Source organism: Pteronotus mesoamericanus, unplaced genomic scaffold (assembly GCF_021234165.1).
Source record: "Pteronotus mesoamericanus isolate MK-2021 breed Mesoamerican mustached bat unplaced genomic scaffold, CSHL_Meso_final contig_68, whole genome shotgun sequence".
In the NCBI taxonomy this organism is placed as follows: Eukaryota; Metazoa; Chordata; class Mammalia; order Chiroptera; family Mormoopidae; genus Pteronotus; species Pteronotus mesoamericanus.
Window position 1 is genome coordinate 23,197,012 of NW_026555234.1, and position 20,938 is coordinate 23,217,949.

At 46.5% G+C, this 20,938-nt stretch overlaps 1 protein-coding gene across 3 annotated transcripts in view; it reads left to right on the forward strand.

Moving 5' to 3' along the window:
• Positions 1-20,483, forward strand: part of TBC1D1 (TBC1 domain family member 1) — a 208,410-nt gene extending 187,927 nt beyond the window's left edge. For all 3 annotated transcript variants that reach the window (XM_054582037.1, XM_054582038.1, XM_054582039.1), the window contains 4 exons: positions 1,633-1,792; positions 7,981-8,150; positions 14,795-14,968; positions 18,930-20,483. In XM_054582037.1, the coding sequence (XP_054438012.1) occupies positions 1,633-1,792; positions 7,981-8,150; positions 14,795-14,968; positions 18,930-19,130 (705 nt within the window). In that variant the 3' untranslated portion in view covers positions 19,131-20,483. The remainder of the gene's footprint in view (positions 1-1,632; positions 1,793-7,980; positions 8,151-14,794; positions 14,969-18,929) is intronic.
• The last annotated feature ends 455 nt before the right edge of the window (positions 20,484-20,938 follow it).

Below are 20,938 nucleotides of genomic sequence, written 5' to 3' on the forward strand. Positions count from 1 at the left end.
GAGCATCTTCAGAGGACCCAATTCCTCCCTCCCACTGTGTTTGCTTCTTCCAGTGCCAGGGACCCAGGGGTCAGCTCAAATAGCACATCCCAGGCGATGTGCGTCCCCCTACCGCCACGCCAGGCGCACTGGGTCATGATCGCCTGTCTCACTTCTTTTGCATCACACTCTCCCTGCCTGAAGCTACCTTAGTCCCTTACGTGTTTGTGTCTCGATTTTCTCCGCGTATATTATGAAAGGGGAGGGATCGTACCTACCTTGGGGCTGCATCCGCAGTTCCTCGAACAGCAGTACCTGGGATGATATAGATACCAAGTCAGTATTTGTTAAATGAATGGGTGACAGAAGGAAGATCATATCCAAAGGAAAGCAAACACAGCGGTGTGTTTTAAGAGCCAAGTGCTGGCTCTGCCACCTTCAGAAGTGGGATAACTCTAGATCCTACTTGGGGAATATCCCTAAATGTTGGAGCATGTGTTTGTGTGTTCCTTCACCACCGAGGTACTGTGATTTCAGAACCTCAAAAAGTATCCTTGGAAAGGGCACGTAAGTGCTAAGGATTCTTTCAGAACACCAAATGGTGTGGTTAAACATCCAGTTCACCTACGCCCGTGAACATGAGCCCCATGGGCGTAAATCTCACAAAGGAAGCCATTCCACTCACTGAAAGATACTGACCCACATAACGCTCTCCATACATACTGTGAGATTCTTTCTATTTTCTCCCCATTGGCTTTAATATAGATGTATGTGCCATGTAAGAGAGAAGAATTTTCGAGTTTTACAAATATATAATTTAGTATTGTAACACACAGTCACAATGGGGGCTGTGGCTTTGATGATAGACTCTTTTAAATCCAAAAGAAAAACAACAAAAAAAGCCACAGCTGGTACTTAAGAGGACTGTGTTGTCTGGACCCTGGAACCAGTTTTTTCCAGTTTGGACAGTGCATTTCCAACGTGCAGCATCTCAGTGGGGACCTGGCCCCTAGGTTATCGTCCCTTCGGGCTTGGGCCATGGGACTGCTGGCACTGGGCTGAGCCCTGGGGCTCGTCCCCAGGCTTCAAAGTTCCACTCTAGCTGGAAAAGTAGTTTTTTCCGTCTTGAGAGAGACACTTCTTTTTTTAATTTGCCCAGGACCTGGGATCTGTCTACTGCATGTTGTAAACCCACAGAAATCCCACATGTCCTGCCTCTCGAGTAATGTGAGGGATCCAGAGGGAATTTACTAACTGCATAGATACAATAAAATCCGTTTGCAGAATCCTCACGTGCGCTCCCTTCACTCCTGGCAGGGAGGCTGGCATTCTATTGCTAATTCCCCTGGGTTTGAGTTTTGCTAGGAATGCGTATTTGTAAAGAGAATTTATGAAGTGTTTCCAGGAGACGGAAGTTTAGATTCACTCCGTCAAGGATACAAGAAGAAAGGCAGTGGTCGAAGACCTGACACTCCCGTTCTGTGCCGGCACCTAGCCAGGGCTTCGCGTGCGGCAGGCACCCGGGAAGCTCTTGTTGGATAAAAGAGAAACAGATCAAAAGAGTTCTTGAGCCAAATAGAATGTTTCAGGTTCTAATAATTCTTCGCTTCTGTCAGACATTGAATGCTGACACCTGTGTGTGCATCTCTGCAGATCCAGATGTACCAGCTCTCGAGGCTCCTTCACGATTACCACAGGGACCTCTACAATCACCTGGAGGAGCACGAGATCGGCCCCAGCCTCTACGCCGCCCCCTGGTTTCTCACCGTGTTTGCCTCCCAGTTCCCCCTGGGATTTGTGGCCCGAGTCTTCGGTAAGTGTGTGTAGATCTGTCAGAACAGCGTTCTTGTGAACAATGAGAACCACTGATGGGCGCTCCATGGTGAGTCTTCCTGTTTTTCTACCTGTATCCTCCCTGAGAACAAGGTGTTGTTTGACACTCTAAGTTTAGTTAGGGTTGGGGTTTATAATCATTGGGCTTCCCTACATGCTTTCATCAAGTGGGATGAGACTCGATTCCCCCACCACCGGCTCTCCCTAGCGCTGACATCTTCAAGATTCGGCCAAGGAGCCCCAGCACCTATCCCGGGGGACTAATGAATCGTCTTCCTCAGCCTCCCTGGCCTGTGATGCTGTTCATCCCAATTTCAGGTGGTTTTAAAGTATATTTTATGTTCAGCACTTGATAGCTTTAAAGACCTATAATTCTATCATCCTTTTTTAGATTTGTCTTTAGAATTAGGGAGAATCTTAAAAGGGACTTTCACAGATATTGACAGAATACTACATTAGGCAACTTTGCTTTAATACCCAAATTGTAGAAATCCTAAAACTTCCTTTTAAATATAAGTGGGCATTGGGTTGTCTTCTCACTTCTCCCCCACCCCCCACTGAAGTACTAGATTTTTATTATTGTCCACTTCTGTTCAGAAGAACTTTTAAAGAAGTTCCCATTTGGATTTACTAGAAGAATCTATATTCTTAAAATCTTCACTAACCCCCCTTTTGTATTACTGATTCCCCAAATGGGTTTTTATTTTCTGCCCCTAAAAAGAGGATATTTGAAAAAAGAAAATAGATACACAGAACTTTCTTTCTGGTTAAATAAATTGTTAATGAGATTTCATGAAGGGTTTATACCTATAGTTTAAAAAAAGAGCCTAAAAATTGCTTAATTTACTAACGAAAGAGTCACAGAAACTATAAGATCTCTAGCTGGAGGCTTCACCCTTTCTTGCCCCAATTTCAGTGTATTTTCCTTTCTTTACTCCAGAAATTCAAAGAAAATCATTAGTCCACCTTACTTACCTTCCCCCCCCTGCTGATTCTTTACTGTATTTTTCACACAGGGTGATGGAGAGGAGTGGGGATCGCAAGGGCTAGGAGGGAGAGTTGTGGATGGTTTGAAACAGCTCACGCATCAAATTCCAGAGTGCGGGGGACTGGACAGGAGGGTCACCCCTGACTCGCTGCGCATGGCAGGAGGCACCGCAGCTGTAGGTGCAGCTCGTTCTGGGGCTCTCGGGCCTCAAATCTCTAAGGAAAAAAAATCTTCCCTTAGGCTGCATAAGTGGGTGAGAGGCGCTGACAACAAGTAAACTGCTTTAGAAATGAATATTCAGAACTCTATGAAGCTCATCCTAATGACTTCATAAATAAAAGCTGAATCCAGTAAAAGCGGATATTTTTTGCTATGTTCTGTAGCCCATGCTGGGCACTGGAGTTCCTTATACATTATACATAAACATTACACATAAAGACTAGATCTAGTGTCTTTGCAGTTCCCGGACCTTGCAGACCCGTGCTGGCTAAGGGCTCAGGGCTCCCCAAATTGTAGGCGGAAGTGAGAGCTCAAGACCATGCTGTATTGTGATGTTTTTTGCACAGTCCCTTCCATCTATCAGCCCTTAAAAACGAACTATGTTATTAGTAGTTTCCATAGAAAAGGTAGTTTTTTTAAAGACCATTTCTGTAGTTAGCATCAGTGACTTGAACCTGTTTGTTGAACTCTGTGCTGGTGGATTGCTTAGTTTTAAATCCCAAAGCCTGCCATTCTCATGCACTTGTGGTCTTTTTTGGTCTGAAAGCCCCTTTCATTGTAAGTCTTAGGCCTAGATACAGCCTAAAAACAAATGGACCTTTGTTAACTATTCAGTACTTTATATGTAAGTAAAGGATTCTCAGCTTGCAGTCAACAGAACTGTATATTAATTAATAGGTTACCTTAAGTATATGCTACTTGGATGTGTAGCTACCAATGACATATGTGCCTTAACTACCATCATTAAGGTACCTGGCAATCACTTCTCTGAAAGTCAGGTCTTCTGTCTGGGTGTCACATCCTGTAAAATAGCCCCCTCCTATAATTTTTCAGTTTGGGCGTAGAGGGGGTCCCTGGAGAGATGCTGGCTCTATTCCCTTTCTAATCATGTCTGCCTGTGGGGAAGAAAGGACCAGGCTTGCTCCTAATAGACAAGGGCACTCCTGAAGCTTTCTCCAGGATGTGCTTCCACGTAGATGAGCGAGGAGGCGGAATATAAAAACCAAGGGTTAGGCGAAAAGCACAGCCACCACCTGTAATGCAGGGAAGGATTCAGAGAGGCCGGAGGGCTGGCATAGACTGGGTAAACAAGACTGTTTGCACAGCCGGGAGAAAGGGCTCTCCAGGTAACGTGAGACAGCGGTGAGGAAGTGAGGTTTCGCAAAATCTGCCGGGGCTGACATCATCCTTCACCCCCTCCTACCTGCTCCTGGCAGGGATGTGGGGGTGTCGCAGCTGGAGGGCGGCAGCCCCCCTGAGGACAAGGACGTTAGGCAGAGTGAGTGCCCTTGACAAAGACAAAGGTGGCTGGAAAAGGACTGCGGTGCAATTTCTCTTACTGACTGTGCTCTCGCTGGTTATCGGTCCCTACTCCCCCACGGGAAAATTGCCCTTTTATATCTTGGGGAGTTTCAAATGGAGTTCCCATACCCATTAGCACAATAGCAGGGCTGGCCAAGTGTCTTCAGAAGAAAGTAGCTATTTGCGCTGCTCTCAGCAAATAATTTGCAAAGTGGTGGAGTCAGCTGAATTTAAGGTTCCCTTTACTTCCTGCCTGTTCAAACCCTTTGCCTGTTTCTAGGTGGCCTGAGAAAAGAGAGAGAAAAGGAAGTCAGCCAGTGTTGTAAGCTGGGCAGTGCAGCACCGCCGGGTGATCCAGCAGGTCACTTTCTTGCACGTTGATTTTCAACTGTTGGAAAATTAAATAACTTTTCGAAGGAGATTATTTTCTTTTGAGGAAAAAAAAATCCAGAATGTAAATATGTAAGGATTGGAAAATGGACAAAAATGAAAATAATTGGGTTGGGGCAGTGGGGTTAAAACTTGGAGGGGGCTTGCCTTCGACGCTTCCTCGTGCACGCAGCCGCGCTCCTTGCCTGCGGCCTCCCCAGCCCCACAGGCACTCCCGGGGCTGGGCTCTGCCCGGCTGCCGGCTGCCGGGGCAGGTGCCTGGCCGGCCAGCCGCCAGCCGGGCTCCAGGAGGACAGGCACCAGCAGTGGTCTCCCAGAGTGTGGCAGGCTCAGACAGCTGGCAGCATGCACTTGTGAGTGCGCGGGAGTCAGCCTGGTCATGTCACTGAGCTTAGTAGGTGGCTTTTCTCTTTCTGAAGCGAACCCTTTTGAGGACCCGACCCATAACCTGGATCTTGTTAACATCATCTTCTCTCCAGTGCTCTGGCCCACTCGGAGGAGGAGGAGCAGAGGGCTTTTGGTGACCCCTGCCACTCCCTGGGTAAAGTTAGAGTGGCAGGGCCTGGCACAGAGCCTTGGGGACTGGGCTCCTGTCTGCCCGCAGCTGGAGCTCTTGTCTCACCCTGTTCTTCCCGGCTCCCTCACCTGATGCGGTTGTGTTAATACCTCTCTGCATTTACACCTTCTTTTCCTTTGCTCAGAGTATTGATTATTCCCCAATTTCTTACCTAACAAGTTTCTATTGGTTCTTCAAGACTGAGTTTGGCCACCACCTTTCCTTGTACTTTTTTCTTCCGTTTTCGTTTCCACCCTGCGGGGGCATAGTGTTTCTGCAGTTTGTTCTTTGTTTGTGACTGATTCCCCAGGACCCAGTACAGTGCCTGGCATGTATTAGATGCCCAGTGAATGCTTGTTAACTTATATTAGGGAAGCATCTCAGCAGATAAGAGTGCTCTTCAGGTATTGAGAATAGCATTGGGAAAGAATATTTCTGTTGTACTATATTAAATACTGACCATTAGACAATATGAAATAAACATATGCAGAGTTACATTTTATTTTGTTTTCTTAGCCTACGAATGAAGAGAGTTTAAAAAAAAAAAAAGGAAAATTCCTCTCCAAACTTTCTTTTGTTTTCTTTCATACAGTCCAGAAAAGTCTAAGTTTAGAATCACAGGAAGCACTGTACTAATTAGATTTGTTACAAAAACCAAGATTTGTTATAAAAACTTGGAAGACTCGTTGTTAACCTTAAGAGACTGCCGACATGGATAACATATTTGTGCTCAAAAAGTTCTCCAATAATTATTTAATTCGCTCAGGTGTGGCACTCTATCTAATTTTTAAGTTGAATTTATTGGGATGACATTGGTTAATAAAATTATATTGGTCCCTGGTGTACAATTCTATAATCTATCAGTTGTATATTGTGTGTTCACACAAGTAGTACTCTATCTAATTTTAAGGTACTTGTCCTTCAGAGACCGAAGATATTGAACTATATAGCAAGCCATTGACCTGGAAGTGCAGTCTCTTCCCTGGGATCCCTGCTGAGAATGCCTTAGATATTTATTCTGATAAATGCCATCAGTTTTTCTTCAGCTATAAATGTTCACATGCTGAAAGGAAGGCTTAGTGTCTAAACCACAGAATCTTCAATTTTACTTTTCCTTTGGAAATGTCTTCTGTTTAAAAATACATCTTGATTATAGTGGCATTTTAGGTCTTTTTTATTTTTCTGTAGTGGTGAATTACATGGGAAAACTGCATATTTTATAAAACAGACATTTCACAGGAAGATTCTTCCATAGGACTGCTCAGCAGTCAGAGATCAGATCTCTAATTTATCTCTTCAGCCTCTGCCACCAAACCCAAGAGGGAGGCAGCCATCGAAACTTTCTGGCTCCCTGGGGCTGCCCTGAACCACAAGCATTTAGTTGTGAAGTTTGTGGAAACTGCGGCCCTGAGCTCTGGGAGAGGCCGGCTGAACTGAGCAGCAGCAGCGTTGCTTAGGGCCGTACCAGCCCGACACCAAGGGCGCTCCCGTGGGTAAGGCCTTCATGAAGGTCACGCACCTTTGCAGGGCTCACCTGGCCAGTGGGCACCGAGGTCTCGCCTGTGCTCTATCCACAAACCTCTCGGACCCAACGCCCTTCTCACGTGCTCAGAGGCACAGTGCTGGGGATTCTTCCTCTCTCTCTCTCTTGTCTTCCTTGGCTTGATGAAAGTACACCTTCTTTTCCTCTTCCATTATCCTGCAGCCAAAAAAGAGAGAAAGATACTGACGATTGCCTCTAATTAGACTTATGTTCTCATCTTTAAAAATATCTTTCCATGTATATGTGTACACACACACACACACACACACACACACATATAATTCCAGTTTTTAGGTAACTTGCCTCAATTTAGTCACCCAACAATTAGTTACTAAGGCTGTGCTTTAGCCCCAGAATGATTTGACTCTTTTTTTGCCAGTGGCTCCAACACTTTTGAGAATCGAGGAGCCAGGGCTGGGCTGGCTGCTCACCCCATTGCCTCGGCCACTTGCCCTCCCTCTCGCTGAGTACAGTCCGTGAAGGGATTGCTAACATAGGGGGAAAATATGGCAAGAACTAATAAATTACTCTGGCTAAGGTCTTGGAAGTCCTGCAAGGAAAACATATTTTACTCCATTATTCAGCTAAAATTCAGTATACTTGTATTTAATAATGTACTTTTTGGAATTGGACATTTTACAGTTTTTAGAGATCTTTTAATTCGACCTCTTATTTCAAAATAGAGGAAACGCATTTTTTTTTTTACTTACTGTATCTTATGTTGTATATTTAAATGTTTATATTTAAATGCTATATGTCTGATGCTGTATATCTAAAAATCTTTGTTTTACTCATAAAAACACATGTTTTAGTAACTCCTTTAAAACCTAGAGCATTCCTGGAAAAATAGAATGATAAAAAGTTTTTTTATTTTTTTCAATTAAGCTTTAGAAACATGTTTGAATTTAATATATTTTTGGAGCAAATAAAACAATTTATCTAAACCTGTGACAAAATCTTAGCAGTGTGTTTACCTATATTTCTTCTATTATTTGCAACATTGTTTTGACAACCTTATCTGAAACATCAGGTTCTTAGAAAGGAAACAAAGCTTGCAGTTTGGGGCCATGTGTCCTTCTGCCCGACCCTAAGGTGTGTGGAGAGGGAAGCGGAATGGCATTCATCAGAAACTGGTCTGATTTAACTTCTCGCATTTCTGTGTTTTCCCAGATATGATCTTTCTTCAGGGAACAGAGGTCATATTTAAAGTGGCTTTAAGTCTGTTGGGAAGCCATAAGCCCTTGATTCTGCAGCATGAAAACCTAGAAACCATAGTTGACTTTATAAAAAACACACTACCCAACCTGGGCTTGGTGCAGATGGAAAAGACCATCAATCAGGTATGATTTGGTCCTAACCTTTCAGAAGACTTACGCGACCCTGGACATGTAGAAGCTTAATTTTTTGGTTTGTGTTTTGTTTTTCTTTTGAGCAGGACCTCTTTCCTACCACTTAGTATTCTGGGCAGCATCTTTCATGATGCCTGGCATGTAGGAGTCACATCACAAACATGTGTTCGGTGATTAAATGCATGTGTGAGTGTGTGTGTGTTGTGAATATAATTGTGTCATGGAAACACCAAGGCAGTGTTTAGGTATGATAACCAGCACAAATGATCAGTAATCTCTTACAATTAAGAGGTTTCACCCCTAGTCATTTTTTCTTCTAAAATACATGCATTTCCTTAATGTAGGCTTTCATAGAATAAATGTTTTTCTTTTTCTGCTGAAAATATTTTGTAAAAATAACTCTCACAGCAAATTGTGATAGAGCATATATATTTTATATACGTTTATTCCATGGTGTGTGTGTGAATAGAATTCACTTCCACATCTGTGGTTACAGCACCTCTGGTTTCTGGGTAGAGTAGAACCATTACCCTCTGAAATGTTAGGGCTGAGGGGTGAATTGAGCCAGGAATTACAACTAGACCAGTTGTTAAATGGTCTAAATTAGGGGTGGTAGCAGATTTGGACACTGTTTAGGGAAGAATCTTCTAAGAATGATTGCCGACTACGAAGGACTGAGCCGCGTAGCAGAGGGCGGGGGCTCCCTTGGAGGCATCCAGAGGCTGGGTGGCTGCAAATGCTCTGAGGAGATGTCCTCATGGGGCACTGCAGAGTCAGCCGGTCAGGCTGCTCTGAGCCTTGAACTTGCCCGGCCTGCTCCAAATAGAGGGAAAACATAGAGCAATTCGGCAAAAACAAATAGTGAAATATAGCTTTAAAAAAAACAACAACCCGAAAACCTTATCCTGAGGATTTCTGTGAGTCCAAGAGGAGTCCAGTGTTCTGATGCTCTGCACGCGGGCACAGAGTTTGTCACTTCCTTTGCAGCACCCCCTTAGGGGTTGAGCACAGAAAAAGAGCAAGGTGTCCCGGAGAGGGGCGGGTGTCCTCCGAGCCTCCCGGTGGACCGCCGCACATTGCGTACGCCTGTCAGAGAGAGAGCAGCTCTCCACTCCGCACGCTCACCTTCAGTTCATTGATAGGCCCTGCCTCTCTCTGTATTTTATGTCCCTGGCATGTTTCTTCCTATGTGAATAACTCTGGCTTGTTGAGGCCCTACTTTTGCCAGGTTCTGTGTGAATCTATAAATACACATGATCTCATTTGATCATGACTATACTCCTGAGAGAGGAGGTGGTTTTAACCCATGAGGAACCCAGGGCTCAAAGTGAAAAGGGAGGGTCTCAAACTTGGGTGCCCTGGCCTCCAAGTGCTCTGGCAGCTACTCAACGCCCCCAAGTGCCTCTGGGTATCATTCAGTATGGAGTTTTTCTCTATTTTACGTGTGTGTTAATACCAAATTCTCTAGCTCCTCTTTTGATACTTTAATTTCTGGCACTTATGTTCATTTATTCTTTTGGGGAGCTTCCATCACAGGTACTCGTGTTTTATGGCTGCTGGGCAAACACAGCCTTGGTCACCTGAGCCAGAGTCTGTGCCCAGTGGGTGCTGTGGCATTGCTCCCGACTCTGGGCATGCAGCCTCAGCTGACATTCAGTTTACCTCCTGGGTATTGAGCTCCAGAAAAAATCCCATTTTCCTCCCCTTTTCTGAAAAAGTACTTACTGAGGTAGTCAGGTGCTCTTTAAATGTTGGAAGAATGGACGTGGACACAGCACGGAGAGAGAACCGTTTTGTGTGTACCTGATTTGTTTCAGGCAGCCGTTTTGAACTTGGCATCTGTTAGACCCCTGACTCCTTGAGAGCTCTGGAACGTGTATTATAGTCCATGTTAAAGCCGGGCGTGGAGAGTAACACGCCCTGCAGCCCGTGTTACGTGGCAGAGCTGAGAGTGCAGCGTGTCTCTCCAACACCAAAGCCCATCCTGTGCAGAAAATAAGCACATAATCCAGTAATTACAAGTGTAGTAAGGGCTAGGGTGGTGCTTGTGCAAGGCTCACGGGAGCTGGTTTGGTGGAGTGAGTGAGTGAGTGCTCACGGTTCAGAACTGAAGGCATGCGGTTCAGCTGGGCCTGAAAGAACGAGACAAGACAGGAGTCGGCACATGTTTTCTGCAGAGGGCCAGAAGGCAAGGCTGTAGCCTCTGCGGGCCGTAAGGTCTCTGCTGCAGCCTCTCGACTCTGCCCGTGCAGTGCAAAAGCAGCCATAGACAAAGTGTATGGGAATGAAGGGACTGTGTTGCAATAAAACTTTATTTACAAAAACATGCCATGGGACAGATTGAGCCCATAGGCTGTTGTAGTGTGCCGACCCCTGATGATAACATATGCAAAGGCATGGTAATGAGAGATTAGAGAGAAATTCCAGATGCCTGCCATGTTTGGCGTGTGCATGTGCGTGTGTGTGTGTGTGTGTGTGTGTGTGTGTGTGTGTGTGAGAGAGAGAGAGAGAGAGAGAGAGAGATGGTTGGGGACTAAGGGATGTCATGTAGGGAACACAAAAATCTACATTTCGGGGCCCAGGTTTTTATTCTGCCAAAAGGCTTGGTGGGAAACTGTTAGAACGCCAGATGGCTCATTCCTCTTTCCTCCCAAGTGTTCTCCTGGAACTTGCCGTCCAAGCGCTCTCTGTCAGGCTTGCTGCCCTTGTCCCTCCAGGGGGAGCTCTGATCTCAAGTCCTACTCAGAAATGAGGCCTGAGGTGCAGCGTGCTTCCTCTGCAGCCTGAGAGCCCAAGGCTGGAGCCTCAGAGGGCCCCGGGACAGAGGCGATAGATGCATTCATTGCACGCAACTGTCCTGTGTGCGGATGGCCAGAGCCCCGGGCGTCCTCGGCAATAGCCTTGGCTCCATTTCATTAAATGTCCTCTCTGTGGACGGTCTCGGCTTGAGCAGCTGGGACACAGCCTGCATCCAGGGTGGGAGGGAAAGTGGTTAGGGACGGGGCTCTGGAGCTCTGGCTCAGTGCAGGCAGGCTCGGAGCAGCCACCGAGGGGCAGTTCCAGAGCTGAGAGCCCAGGACCGGAGGACAGGGGTTTCTGAAGGCTCTGTGGAGTTCCTCAGTGTGACTTAACTGTCAGTTGACTCTAAGCCATAAAAATCCCTGACCCAAGAGGAGGGGAAACCCTGAGAGTAAACAGAAACCAAGAGAACATCAGGTGTGTATTCTTGTCCTAGTGAATGCTGTCTGCCTGTGCAACCCGAGCTCAGTATAAGGAAGGAAAACTGTGTCGCAGGGAGGCTCTGGGAGGCAGGGCAGAGAGCCTGTTTCGTGCACCCTTTGGGCTCCATTCAGAGTGTGGCCCCAGACTGTCAGTGCCAGGGCCGTGGAGGAGCTTGTTAGAAATGCAGGATCTGGGGCCCCACCTAAGACCTGCTGAGTCAAAATCTGCGTTTAACAAGATCCCCAGGGGATTCACATGCTGGGGACCATTTGAAAAGCTCTGCTATGGGCAGCTTCATTGTAAATACACTGGACAAAGTTGAGCTTGCAGGGTGGAAACCAGAATCTTAACAAGGTCCCTTTGTTCAGAAGGCACACCTCCAGCTCAGGGGCCAGCTGCCCCTTCTGCCTGGGGGAGGAGCCCCCGCGGCTGGAGCAGTCTGCACGGCGGGAAACGAGCGCTGTTGGAAAAGGCCAGTTGGTGCCAGGCCTAAGGGTGTGGTAGAGCGGAGGGTGATTTTACTTTACCACTGGCATTGTGTAGGATTGCTCTCATGTGGTGGTAATAAAAAGCAGACCAACCATTAGTTGGGTTTATTATTGTTTTTAAATTCAGTGCAGACACCTCGCCCCCTTACTGCCAATACCTGGACTGACTGCTCCACTCTCTGGCCTTCGTGTGCCACTGAGACCAGCAGATGGGGACAGGGCTCAGGGCTGGGAAAGGGAAAAGTATGCGGCCAGGTCTGCAGCCATCAGGGTTCATGGCTTCATTATCCAGGGTGTCACAGACTGCAGAGAGGAACACTGAGTCCCCAGTAGCGGGGGAGCCAAGAGCTGAGGCAGTTCCCTGAAGAGGAGACTCAGCTAGTAAACAAATAGCTGGGAAAATATTTAGCCTCATGCATAACTTAAATGTAAATAATATATAATGCTTTACTGACTAGATTAACCAAACGGAATTTTTAATGCCAACACACAGTGCCAAGGGTATACTCTATCTGGCACTTTCACATGTTGCTAATGGCATTGTGTGCATTGATTGTTCCCATTTGGGAAGCAGTTTGGCAGTATGTCTCACAAACCAGTAAAATATTCATACCCTTTGACTTAGTAATTCCATTTCTTGGAATGTCTCCTTAGAAAACAATCCAAAATATGGGGAAAGCCATATGTACAAGGATGTTTAGAGTTGTCATTTATAACAACAAAAATTTGCAAGGAACTGGAGAGCCAACACTCACTGAATGGATTAACATGGTTATGATATGTTGAGTTGGTAGAAAAGCATGACGCCATTTATAATTACGGACGTGAAGAATATAGAGCTACTTGAAAAGGCATTGTTTGAGGACCAGGGCTCTTTGTACCACCAACCACAGGCTGCCATGGTGCGGGATAAATTCCAGGGCTTAAGTGCAAAATCTGAGAGCTCTAGTGTTTTGGCAGCCAGGAGATAATGGTGCAATTAAGCAAAGATGATTATGACCCAGGAAGGTTCCTAGGTATTAATGGGGCCGAAAGAGTTTATAGCTTTGGGCACAGTTGAGAGCCATTAACCTTAGCAGATCATCAATCTGTGTTAAAGGCCAGAGGTTTTGTTCCCAAGTTTTCCAGGTTAGGAACTCCTTTAAAAATAAATCTTGGTGAAAGAAAAAAAACAAGTAACTGTGTGTGACATTTATTCTGCACTGTATTTCTAATCACACACTAATGCCACGGCAGTCTCGGTTTTAATGGCGGTGGTTTTTACTCTCTTGGAGCTGCTCAGAAGCTCCTTGATGTGTCATGCTTTGTGATTCAGCCGAAGCATGAGGTGGAATGTGAGGGTATCACAGCAAGTGTGTGGAAGCAGACCCCTCAGCTGAGGGAGCACTCGCCCACTCAGCTTGCCATGCGTGTGCTGGGAACTTCCATGGGTTGTCTTCTGTAACTCCCACAGCGGGTGCGGGGAGGTGGGTGGTGTCTCCCCCGTGCTGGAGGCCATGAACTGATCCTGGGAGAGGTCAAGTGACTTGCTCAAGGTCATTAGGGAGTTGCCAGTAGGGCCCTGATTTGAGACTGAGTCAAAGCCTACGAGTCAGTTTCCTTGACTGAAAATAGAGATGCTAATCTCTGTTGACCTCACAGTCACTCCGAGGGACAACAGAGCATCAGGTTATTACAGTAAACTGCTCACACACATACCCCAAATACAATGTGCATTAGTTATTCAGCACAGAACAACTTTTGTGCCTAATTAGAATTATCCATTGAATTAAGTTGAAAACCAGGAAGCTGAGAAATTAACCTCAAGGCAGGCAAAATAAGATCGTTATGAATAGTGAGAAAGTAAACATGGTTTTTGAAAATTGATTTCGGGGAAGATAGGACTTGGTCGTGTTTGAATGCTAATGGGTGCCATCAGAGGAAATGAGCTTTTCATTGATTTTAACTCTGTTGGCCTTTCTTTCTTAAGGAGATGCAGTGAGAGTCGGTTCTGCTCTTGGAAAGCCTAATTTCATTACCTAACTGTTTATTCTGATCAGGCTGGCTTTTTTGATACGGTCGCTGAATTCCCAGATTCCTGCAGGTCGATGTCGGGTGCTGAGAGGCACAGCCCGTGAGGCGATCCCATGCAAACACCGGGACGGAGAGGAGATGCCTGGGGCAGCGGCCTCTGCCCTCTGACCCCCTCTCTAGCACCGCTGCCGTCAAGCTCAGCTCCCCAAGACAAAGCCCAGACTGAACAACTCACTCAATCGTGCACTTGGGGTTGTTTTTCACACGGGTGGTTTTTTCATCACTGTTACTATTATGGGAAGGAAGGCAGCTCAGGCATTGTTTCGTATTCACTCATCTGTGTGGGTGACATTTGGGTTTTGGCTCATTTCTGCAAGTCTTATGTGCAGAGAAGGTTTTTAGTAAACAGTTCCATTACTTAGCTGTTCTTGTAACTCTGAAAACCCAGCTGAACCATAATCAAACTTTGACTCGGTGACTGGGCGAACAGGGCTGTGATGCTTTTGTTTTGTTTCCTCCCTTTGACCCACAGTGGATATATCTAACCTAACAGAGCAATCAGAGAAAAAGAAAATAAGTACTAGAATAAGAACTCAAAATAAATTATCATGACCCTTTTTAAAAATACAGTTTTGGCTTTTGGAAAATGAGTATCAGGGACCCACACTTACTGTTACCTTAGGTTTATTTCTCAGTGCTTCTTATATCTTTCTTTCCCAAATAAAATTATTACCTTCTCAGTGCAGAGAGTTTTCCTGAATTATCACTAGTGCATCAGGCATAGAGTAGGTTTAGTGGATGCTTGTTGACATGGTCACGTGTACATGTGTGTGTGTATATCTGTATGTGTGAGAGAGAGAGAGAGAGATTTTTCTCACTTTTGGTGCCTGATGACTTCTCTGCATTGAACAGGTGTTTGAGATGGACATTTCTAAGCAGCTACAAGCGTATGAAGTTGAATACCATGTGCTTCAAGAAGAACTTATTGATTCCTCTCCTCTCAGTGACAACCAAAGAATGGACAAATTGGAGAAAGCCAACAGCAGCTTACGCAAACAGAACCTTGACCTCCTGGAACAACTGCAGGTAGAGCACGTTCCTGAAGCAGCTTCCTGAACCCCGAGCGTGTGGTAGTTTATTAACTCACCCAAGGCACCAGCAGGCCGGGCTTTCCCATGACCGCAGGACCTTTCTGTCCCTGGTCTGTTTATAGTTGGGATCAAAGGTATCCCGGGAGAACTGGGCCTTTTCCTGAGGCAGCAGACAGATTACCCTTTGCTGAGGTCAGACAGTCCTAGAGCTTTCTGAGAGGCTGTTTCTGCACTTAGCAGAAGACAGGCCCACAGATGAGCTTGTGTTCAGGGTGACGTGGTGCTCTTAGCTGAATGCCAGCACTTGTGCTTTGAGCAATGACGAGAGCATCAAAGACTTGAGGTTCAGTGAGCCAGACCAGCTAGGCGCACTGAGGGAGATGAAGGGAGGAAAGCGATCCCCAAATCTACCTTGCAAAATAAACCCGAGCATATGACCATGATACCAGAGTCTTTGGTGCGTATACCAAGGTGTGGTGAATGAAGGACACAATTCTCCACTATGGGAGCTTCCAATTTAACGCGGATACATGGGGGTGAGCACATTGCAGACAGGCAGATGCGGGTCGTGCACACAGAAGGGTGACATGAAGCAAGCCCAGAGGGACAGTCCAAAGACCTGGTCTTCCCTGGTCTCCCACCCACGCTGTCACCCTGGGCAGATTGCTAACCTGCTCTGTCCTGGTCCCCTCACTGATGTGACAAAGACAAGAACATTCCTAACTGCTCAGCACACAGCTCCTTTACCGATCAGATGGAATAAAGGAACCATGCAGTCTACTTTTCTGACATCACAAATGGACGGTAATGCTGTCAGGAATTGTTTGTGAAAAAATTGTTTTGAGTTTCTGCAGAGAAAAATACATATTCTTCCCCGACAAGTATGGATTTTACGGTGTTCTTGGGCTGACCTTAGAATAAGCTTTCCATCCTAATCCGAGCCTCCTATTTTTCTCCATAGGAAGCTGCTGCTTTATAGACACAAGCTTGGCAGTGATAGGAGAAAGGCCAGCATTTGAGAGCCTAATAAATCAGCCTTGTCTGAAATGCGTTTCTCTCAGCAGGGATTTGTCCCCACAGACCGAGTAGATATTTACTGTAGAGGAACAAAGAAAAATGCTTTCCCTAGCCAGTCCTAACTACCTGTCACACTTGGAAATTTAGCTGCTTTTTCTCTGCCACAATTGAGATGTCCTCACCAGAGCATGTCTGGGCACAGTCTCTCCAGGACCCAGAGCCGCGGCGTGGAGGGAGGGTTCGAGGGGACAAGGAGCGAGCCCTGGCCTCTCAGGGTCTGCAGGGTCGGCGTTTCAGATGCCTCCCAAACAAAGAGTGGGACCCTCAAATACAGGATCTGGCAGAAGGAACGCCTGCTTGAGTGTGGTTGGCAGGGTATGTGAGTGCCTTGCACGAGATGGACAGCCATTTGAACATCGCACCTAAAATGCCCCATGGTGTGCTTGAGTGTGATACTGTTATGTTATGGAATTACACGCTTATGACTTTGTGATAAAAGATTTTGTAATAAAAAACAGGCGTTACTTGGGCCGGACTCAGTACCACAGGATGGAGGCATTTCTCACAAAGCTGAGACTGGCCTTCGACGCACTGGCTTGCTAAGATAGGCAGTGCTCGAATAAAAGGTTCGTCTTACTGGGCTAATGAACGTCCGGGCTTGGGTGCGTGCTGAGGGGTGGACAATAGTTTCATGTTGCTTCTGTGATACTGTCCCTTTTCATGACACCGTCCCTTTTTGTGAAGAGAGGGAGTTGTGAAAAGCTGCTCTGAAACCTGTATTCCTCCAGAAGGCATCAGGCAGTGATAGTAAGAAGAATGTTCTCCTTGGAATGATCTTTCTCTTGACCACGGGGCTCCGTATTTTGGACGCACCATGTAGGACTACAGCTTATGCCCGCCCACCAGTGTTTACTGAGTCCTTGCCAGGCTGGGCTCCAGGGGCCACGAGGGTCCGCAAGACACTGTCGCTCTCCAAGAGCTGGGGTGCGCATTGTGTTCTGTAAATTTGTGGGTGCTTGTGTACAGTCCTCCTATTATCCTCTATGAGTCACATGAGTTTACTGTCTGTCAGCCAAACCGTAAGTTCTGGGAGACTCTCAATTCCTGCGTTTTTCTTTGTGTAGCAGTTTTCAGAGTCCAAGGGTAGGTGCTCAACACAATGCTTAATTGTCCCATGAAAATCTCTCTCTTTTTTTTTTTTTGCCGAAGTATCAAAATTGATTTGTTGTCCAGCTTTGTTCTGTCCATTTAGTCCCCCAAAATCCCATTTATTTTAGTGTTAAATACTTAAAAATGTTGTCTAGTTGCTGGAGAGCAAACTGTTAACCAGTTTTGTCCGGTAGCACATGTGAGATGGTTGCATAGATGTGTCAGATTGCGCCAAGTAACGGACAGACGTTTTTCATAATAATCAACCACACATCACTGTGCACCCATGAGCGCGGGGCCGGGAGACAGACCCACGTGCGGGGTGAGACGTGCTTTCCTCCATGTTTCCTCAGTCTCCCTGAGGAGCCCTGGCGTGGGTGCAGAGCTGTCAGTGAGCACGCAGAGAGCTCACTGCTCAGCTGCGTGCTGCCCCTGGGAATCAGCGGGACTTCAGAATGAGCAACCCGCCCTGGCATGAGGCTGGGCCCAGCCCAGGCCTTGACCATGGAGAGGACTGTGAGGGTCACAGAGTCCTGCTTGGAGATGCACACCAAGGATGACCACCTACTGCCTGCTAGGCTGACAGACTTAGCATCTCGGTCCTTTTCCCTTCTATTTAGAGCGTCTCAGGGGCACAGCCAGAGCTAGACTTTGACTCATGAGTTGTCTGTCTGGCACAAGTGTTATCTTGTTCAAAAAGCTGTTTCTCCTGTTTTGAAAATGAAGAGGAAAAAATGTGCCGTTTTTCCCACAATAAGTAAATGGGGGTGTGTCGAGGGCTGTGCTGGATTACTGAGACAGAGCAGAACCTTGGTGACCCAGGGACCCGAGCCCTGCAGAACGCACCTGTGGGCCAAGGCCCAGGCCAGAGGGGCCTCGGGACAGCAGGGCTTCTGCGCTTTTCGCAGGAAAGCCCTCAGCTTCACTGGAGCCCACTGGCTTGTTGCCTGGGGAGCCTGCCCGAGTGCATTCATGAGAGAAGCTCTGAAGTCCTACCTACCTGACAAGAATTTTGTGCTAGCTACTGAGAGTGTAGGCCAGGTGGACAAGAGGACGCCACTTAGCTCCCTGGCGGCGGGGGCCAGTCTGAGCGACCGTGCACGTGAGGCTCTCAGCAGGACACTCGGCTGTTCTGAGTGCCCCTCACGCGGTCCAGGGGAAATGCCCAGGTTCCTTGACATAGCGATGTCCTGTTAGTATAAGGAAAATAAAAAGAATCTCAGATTAGAGAGCTATTACTACTTGGGTCTTTACATGGACTCCCTTTTGACTGTCAGTTTGAAATCAGTTTGTACTTGTAAATATATGTAGTTGTCAAAATAGGCCAGGCTGTGCTGCAGTAATAAATAAAGCTCCAAGTCTCAGTGGCTTAGCACAGAAGTCTTTTTGGCCCCGAAGCTCTACCTCTTCTCCATGAAGCATCCTTTGGCCATATCAGAGCTGTCATCCTTGTAGTGAGTAACCCAGAGATCAGGCCCTCTCTGCACTGTGAAGCCCCATCTCAACATGCAGCCCCCAGAATAGCCATAGCAGGGGAGAATCTCTGATGACCCAGGCTACCTGCGAGGGAACCTGGGAAATGTAGTCTTCCTGTGTGGCCAGAGGCACTGATAGTAAACAGCAGATGCCTCTCTGCCACAGTAAGGCTCCACAGTTCACCAAAGGCTGGACCGGCGGGCGGGGGCGGGGGGGGGGGGGGTGCGGCGAGGTGGGGAGCGGGGCGGTGTACTGTGTATTTCTCTGTGTTATCACTGGGCACTTACAGTCTCATATTTTCTTTTATTCTCCAGGTGGCGAATGGCAGGATCCAAAGCCTTGAAGCCACAGTTGAGAAGCTTCTGACCAATGAGAGCCAGCTAAAGCAGGCTGCCCTTGCCTTAGAGCTGGAGAGGTCAGCCCTGCTGCAGACAGTGGAGGAGCTGCAGAGGCGGGCCGCAGAGCTGGGCGGGCCGCAGCCTGACCTCACACAGCCCGCGCCCGCGGGTGACTGACAGCAGCTCGCCAGGGCACGGCTCCGTCCTGACACTGTCCAGGCCTTAATTGAGAAAGACAGAAGATGCTGGAGGGAGAGACTGAAGCGTGAAGCTGCTTCTCAGGGAGGAAACTGGCTTGCCAGCATGCAGAGTCTTCAGAACTAAAACTTGCCATTCAGGGGGGTGAATGTCCCCATTTTTGTTGTTTAGGTTCCAGTTGGTCCTGATTACTGTAATCAGTAGATTTAGATGGCATGGACGTGAATAAATGCACCTTTATGTTTCCTTTTTTAGTATCACTGTGTTTGTAAAGAGCATCTGTAATACTGTGGAATTTCAAAAGTCAGAAGGGCTCGAGATGATTCCTCGGGCAAAGATGTGGGCCTGTCGCTCTTCCAAGGAAGGTCGACATGACTATACCCTCAGCATCCTCAGCAGGGCAAGCAGTTGGCCTTTGTCCATTTTTGTTATGGAAGGCCAAGATGACCTTGGGAGAGAGCAAAAGTGATTTATTTAAATTTAACGTCTTGAATTTGATCACTACTCTTGGTATTTAATGAAGTTTTTTTTTTTTTTAATAAATAGTACTTTCATACATTTTTTTTGCTTAGTCCCTAAGTATTGATCAAAGTCATTATAGATAAAGTTTGATGAGAAAAAAATCACCATTTTTAAGACTCTACAGGTGTTGCTAGCACGTAACCTGCAGTTGTAGAGTCTGAGATATTTATTTCTTTGTGGTGTTTCATATTCATGTTATAGTTGTATATTTATTTTTGCCTTTTGTATGATATAATGCAGCTGTGTGTCCTGTTGAGCCTACCCTCCTTGGGAACCTGATTCCTTGCAGAGGTAGCAGGCCACATCAGGATTTTTAGGGGTGCCAGAGATTTGGGGACTTTCAAAAAGAGATCAGCCTAAGATTGCAACCAACTGTACGGCAGCTGAGACCAGTTTTTTGACGGTAGGATAATGTGTTTTGAACATAACTCCCAGTAGAGTGGCCCTCACCCTCCCTCAGGATGTTGAGGACCTTGTGCCTTCAACAAGCAACATGTGCCCACGGTTGCCCTGGTTCCATCTGGTCACTGCGTGTGGCCTCTCCCAGGTGCTCTCTCAGAATCAATGGTGTTCTTACGAGGGGTGGGTTAGGAACCCTGTAGGCACGTGCCACTTCCGTGGCGGCAGAATCGTTTCTGGTCTTCTTCATCCTACCCCAGCGATTTTCAACCTTTTTTCATCTCATGGCACACATAAACTGATTACTAAAATTCTGTGACACACCAAAAAATGCATATTTTTTTTGCTGACCTGACCAAAAAAAAAATAGGTATAGTTTGGATTCGTTTATACCAGATGGTTAGTGTTGTGTTGGCTGTTTTTTTTTTTTTGGTTTTTTTTTTTGTTTTTTTTTACTTGACAATGTATCGGAAGAGGTCAGTGCCCTTGACTAAATAGTCAGGTATTGCCTGTTTTAAAAAATCCTTGCGGCACACCTGTTGAAAATCACCATTCTAACCACTTCTGTTCCACAGGAGTTTCTTTTGACTCTCTTAATGAAGCCTGAGGCAAAAGGAAGGATTCTCGTATTTGGAGTCAATATAAACCTCCCCAGACATTTCAAAGGAAGACAAACATGCTGCGCTCAGCGCCTAGTTGCTTGGTCAATAGCTGGGACTCTTTCCTGTGTCCAGTGTCAGAGAACAGCAGGCCTCTCCATAAACCAAGATGCCAAGCCCAGTAGCCTTTATGCCAAGTTGTTCCATCAGGTATAACTTAGAAGAGTTAACACTTGAGGGCTTTTTTTCCCACGTGTTTCACTGTTT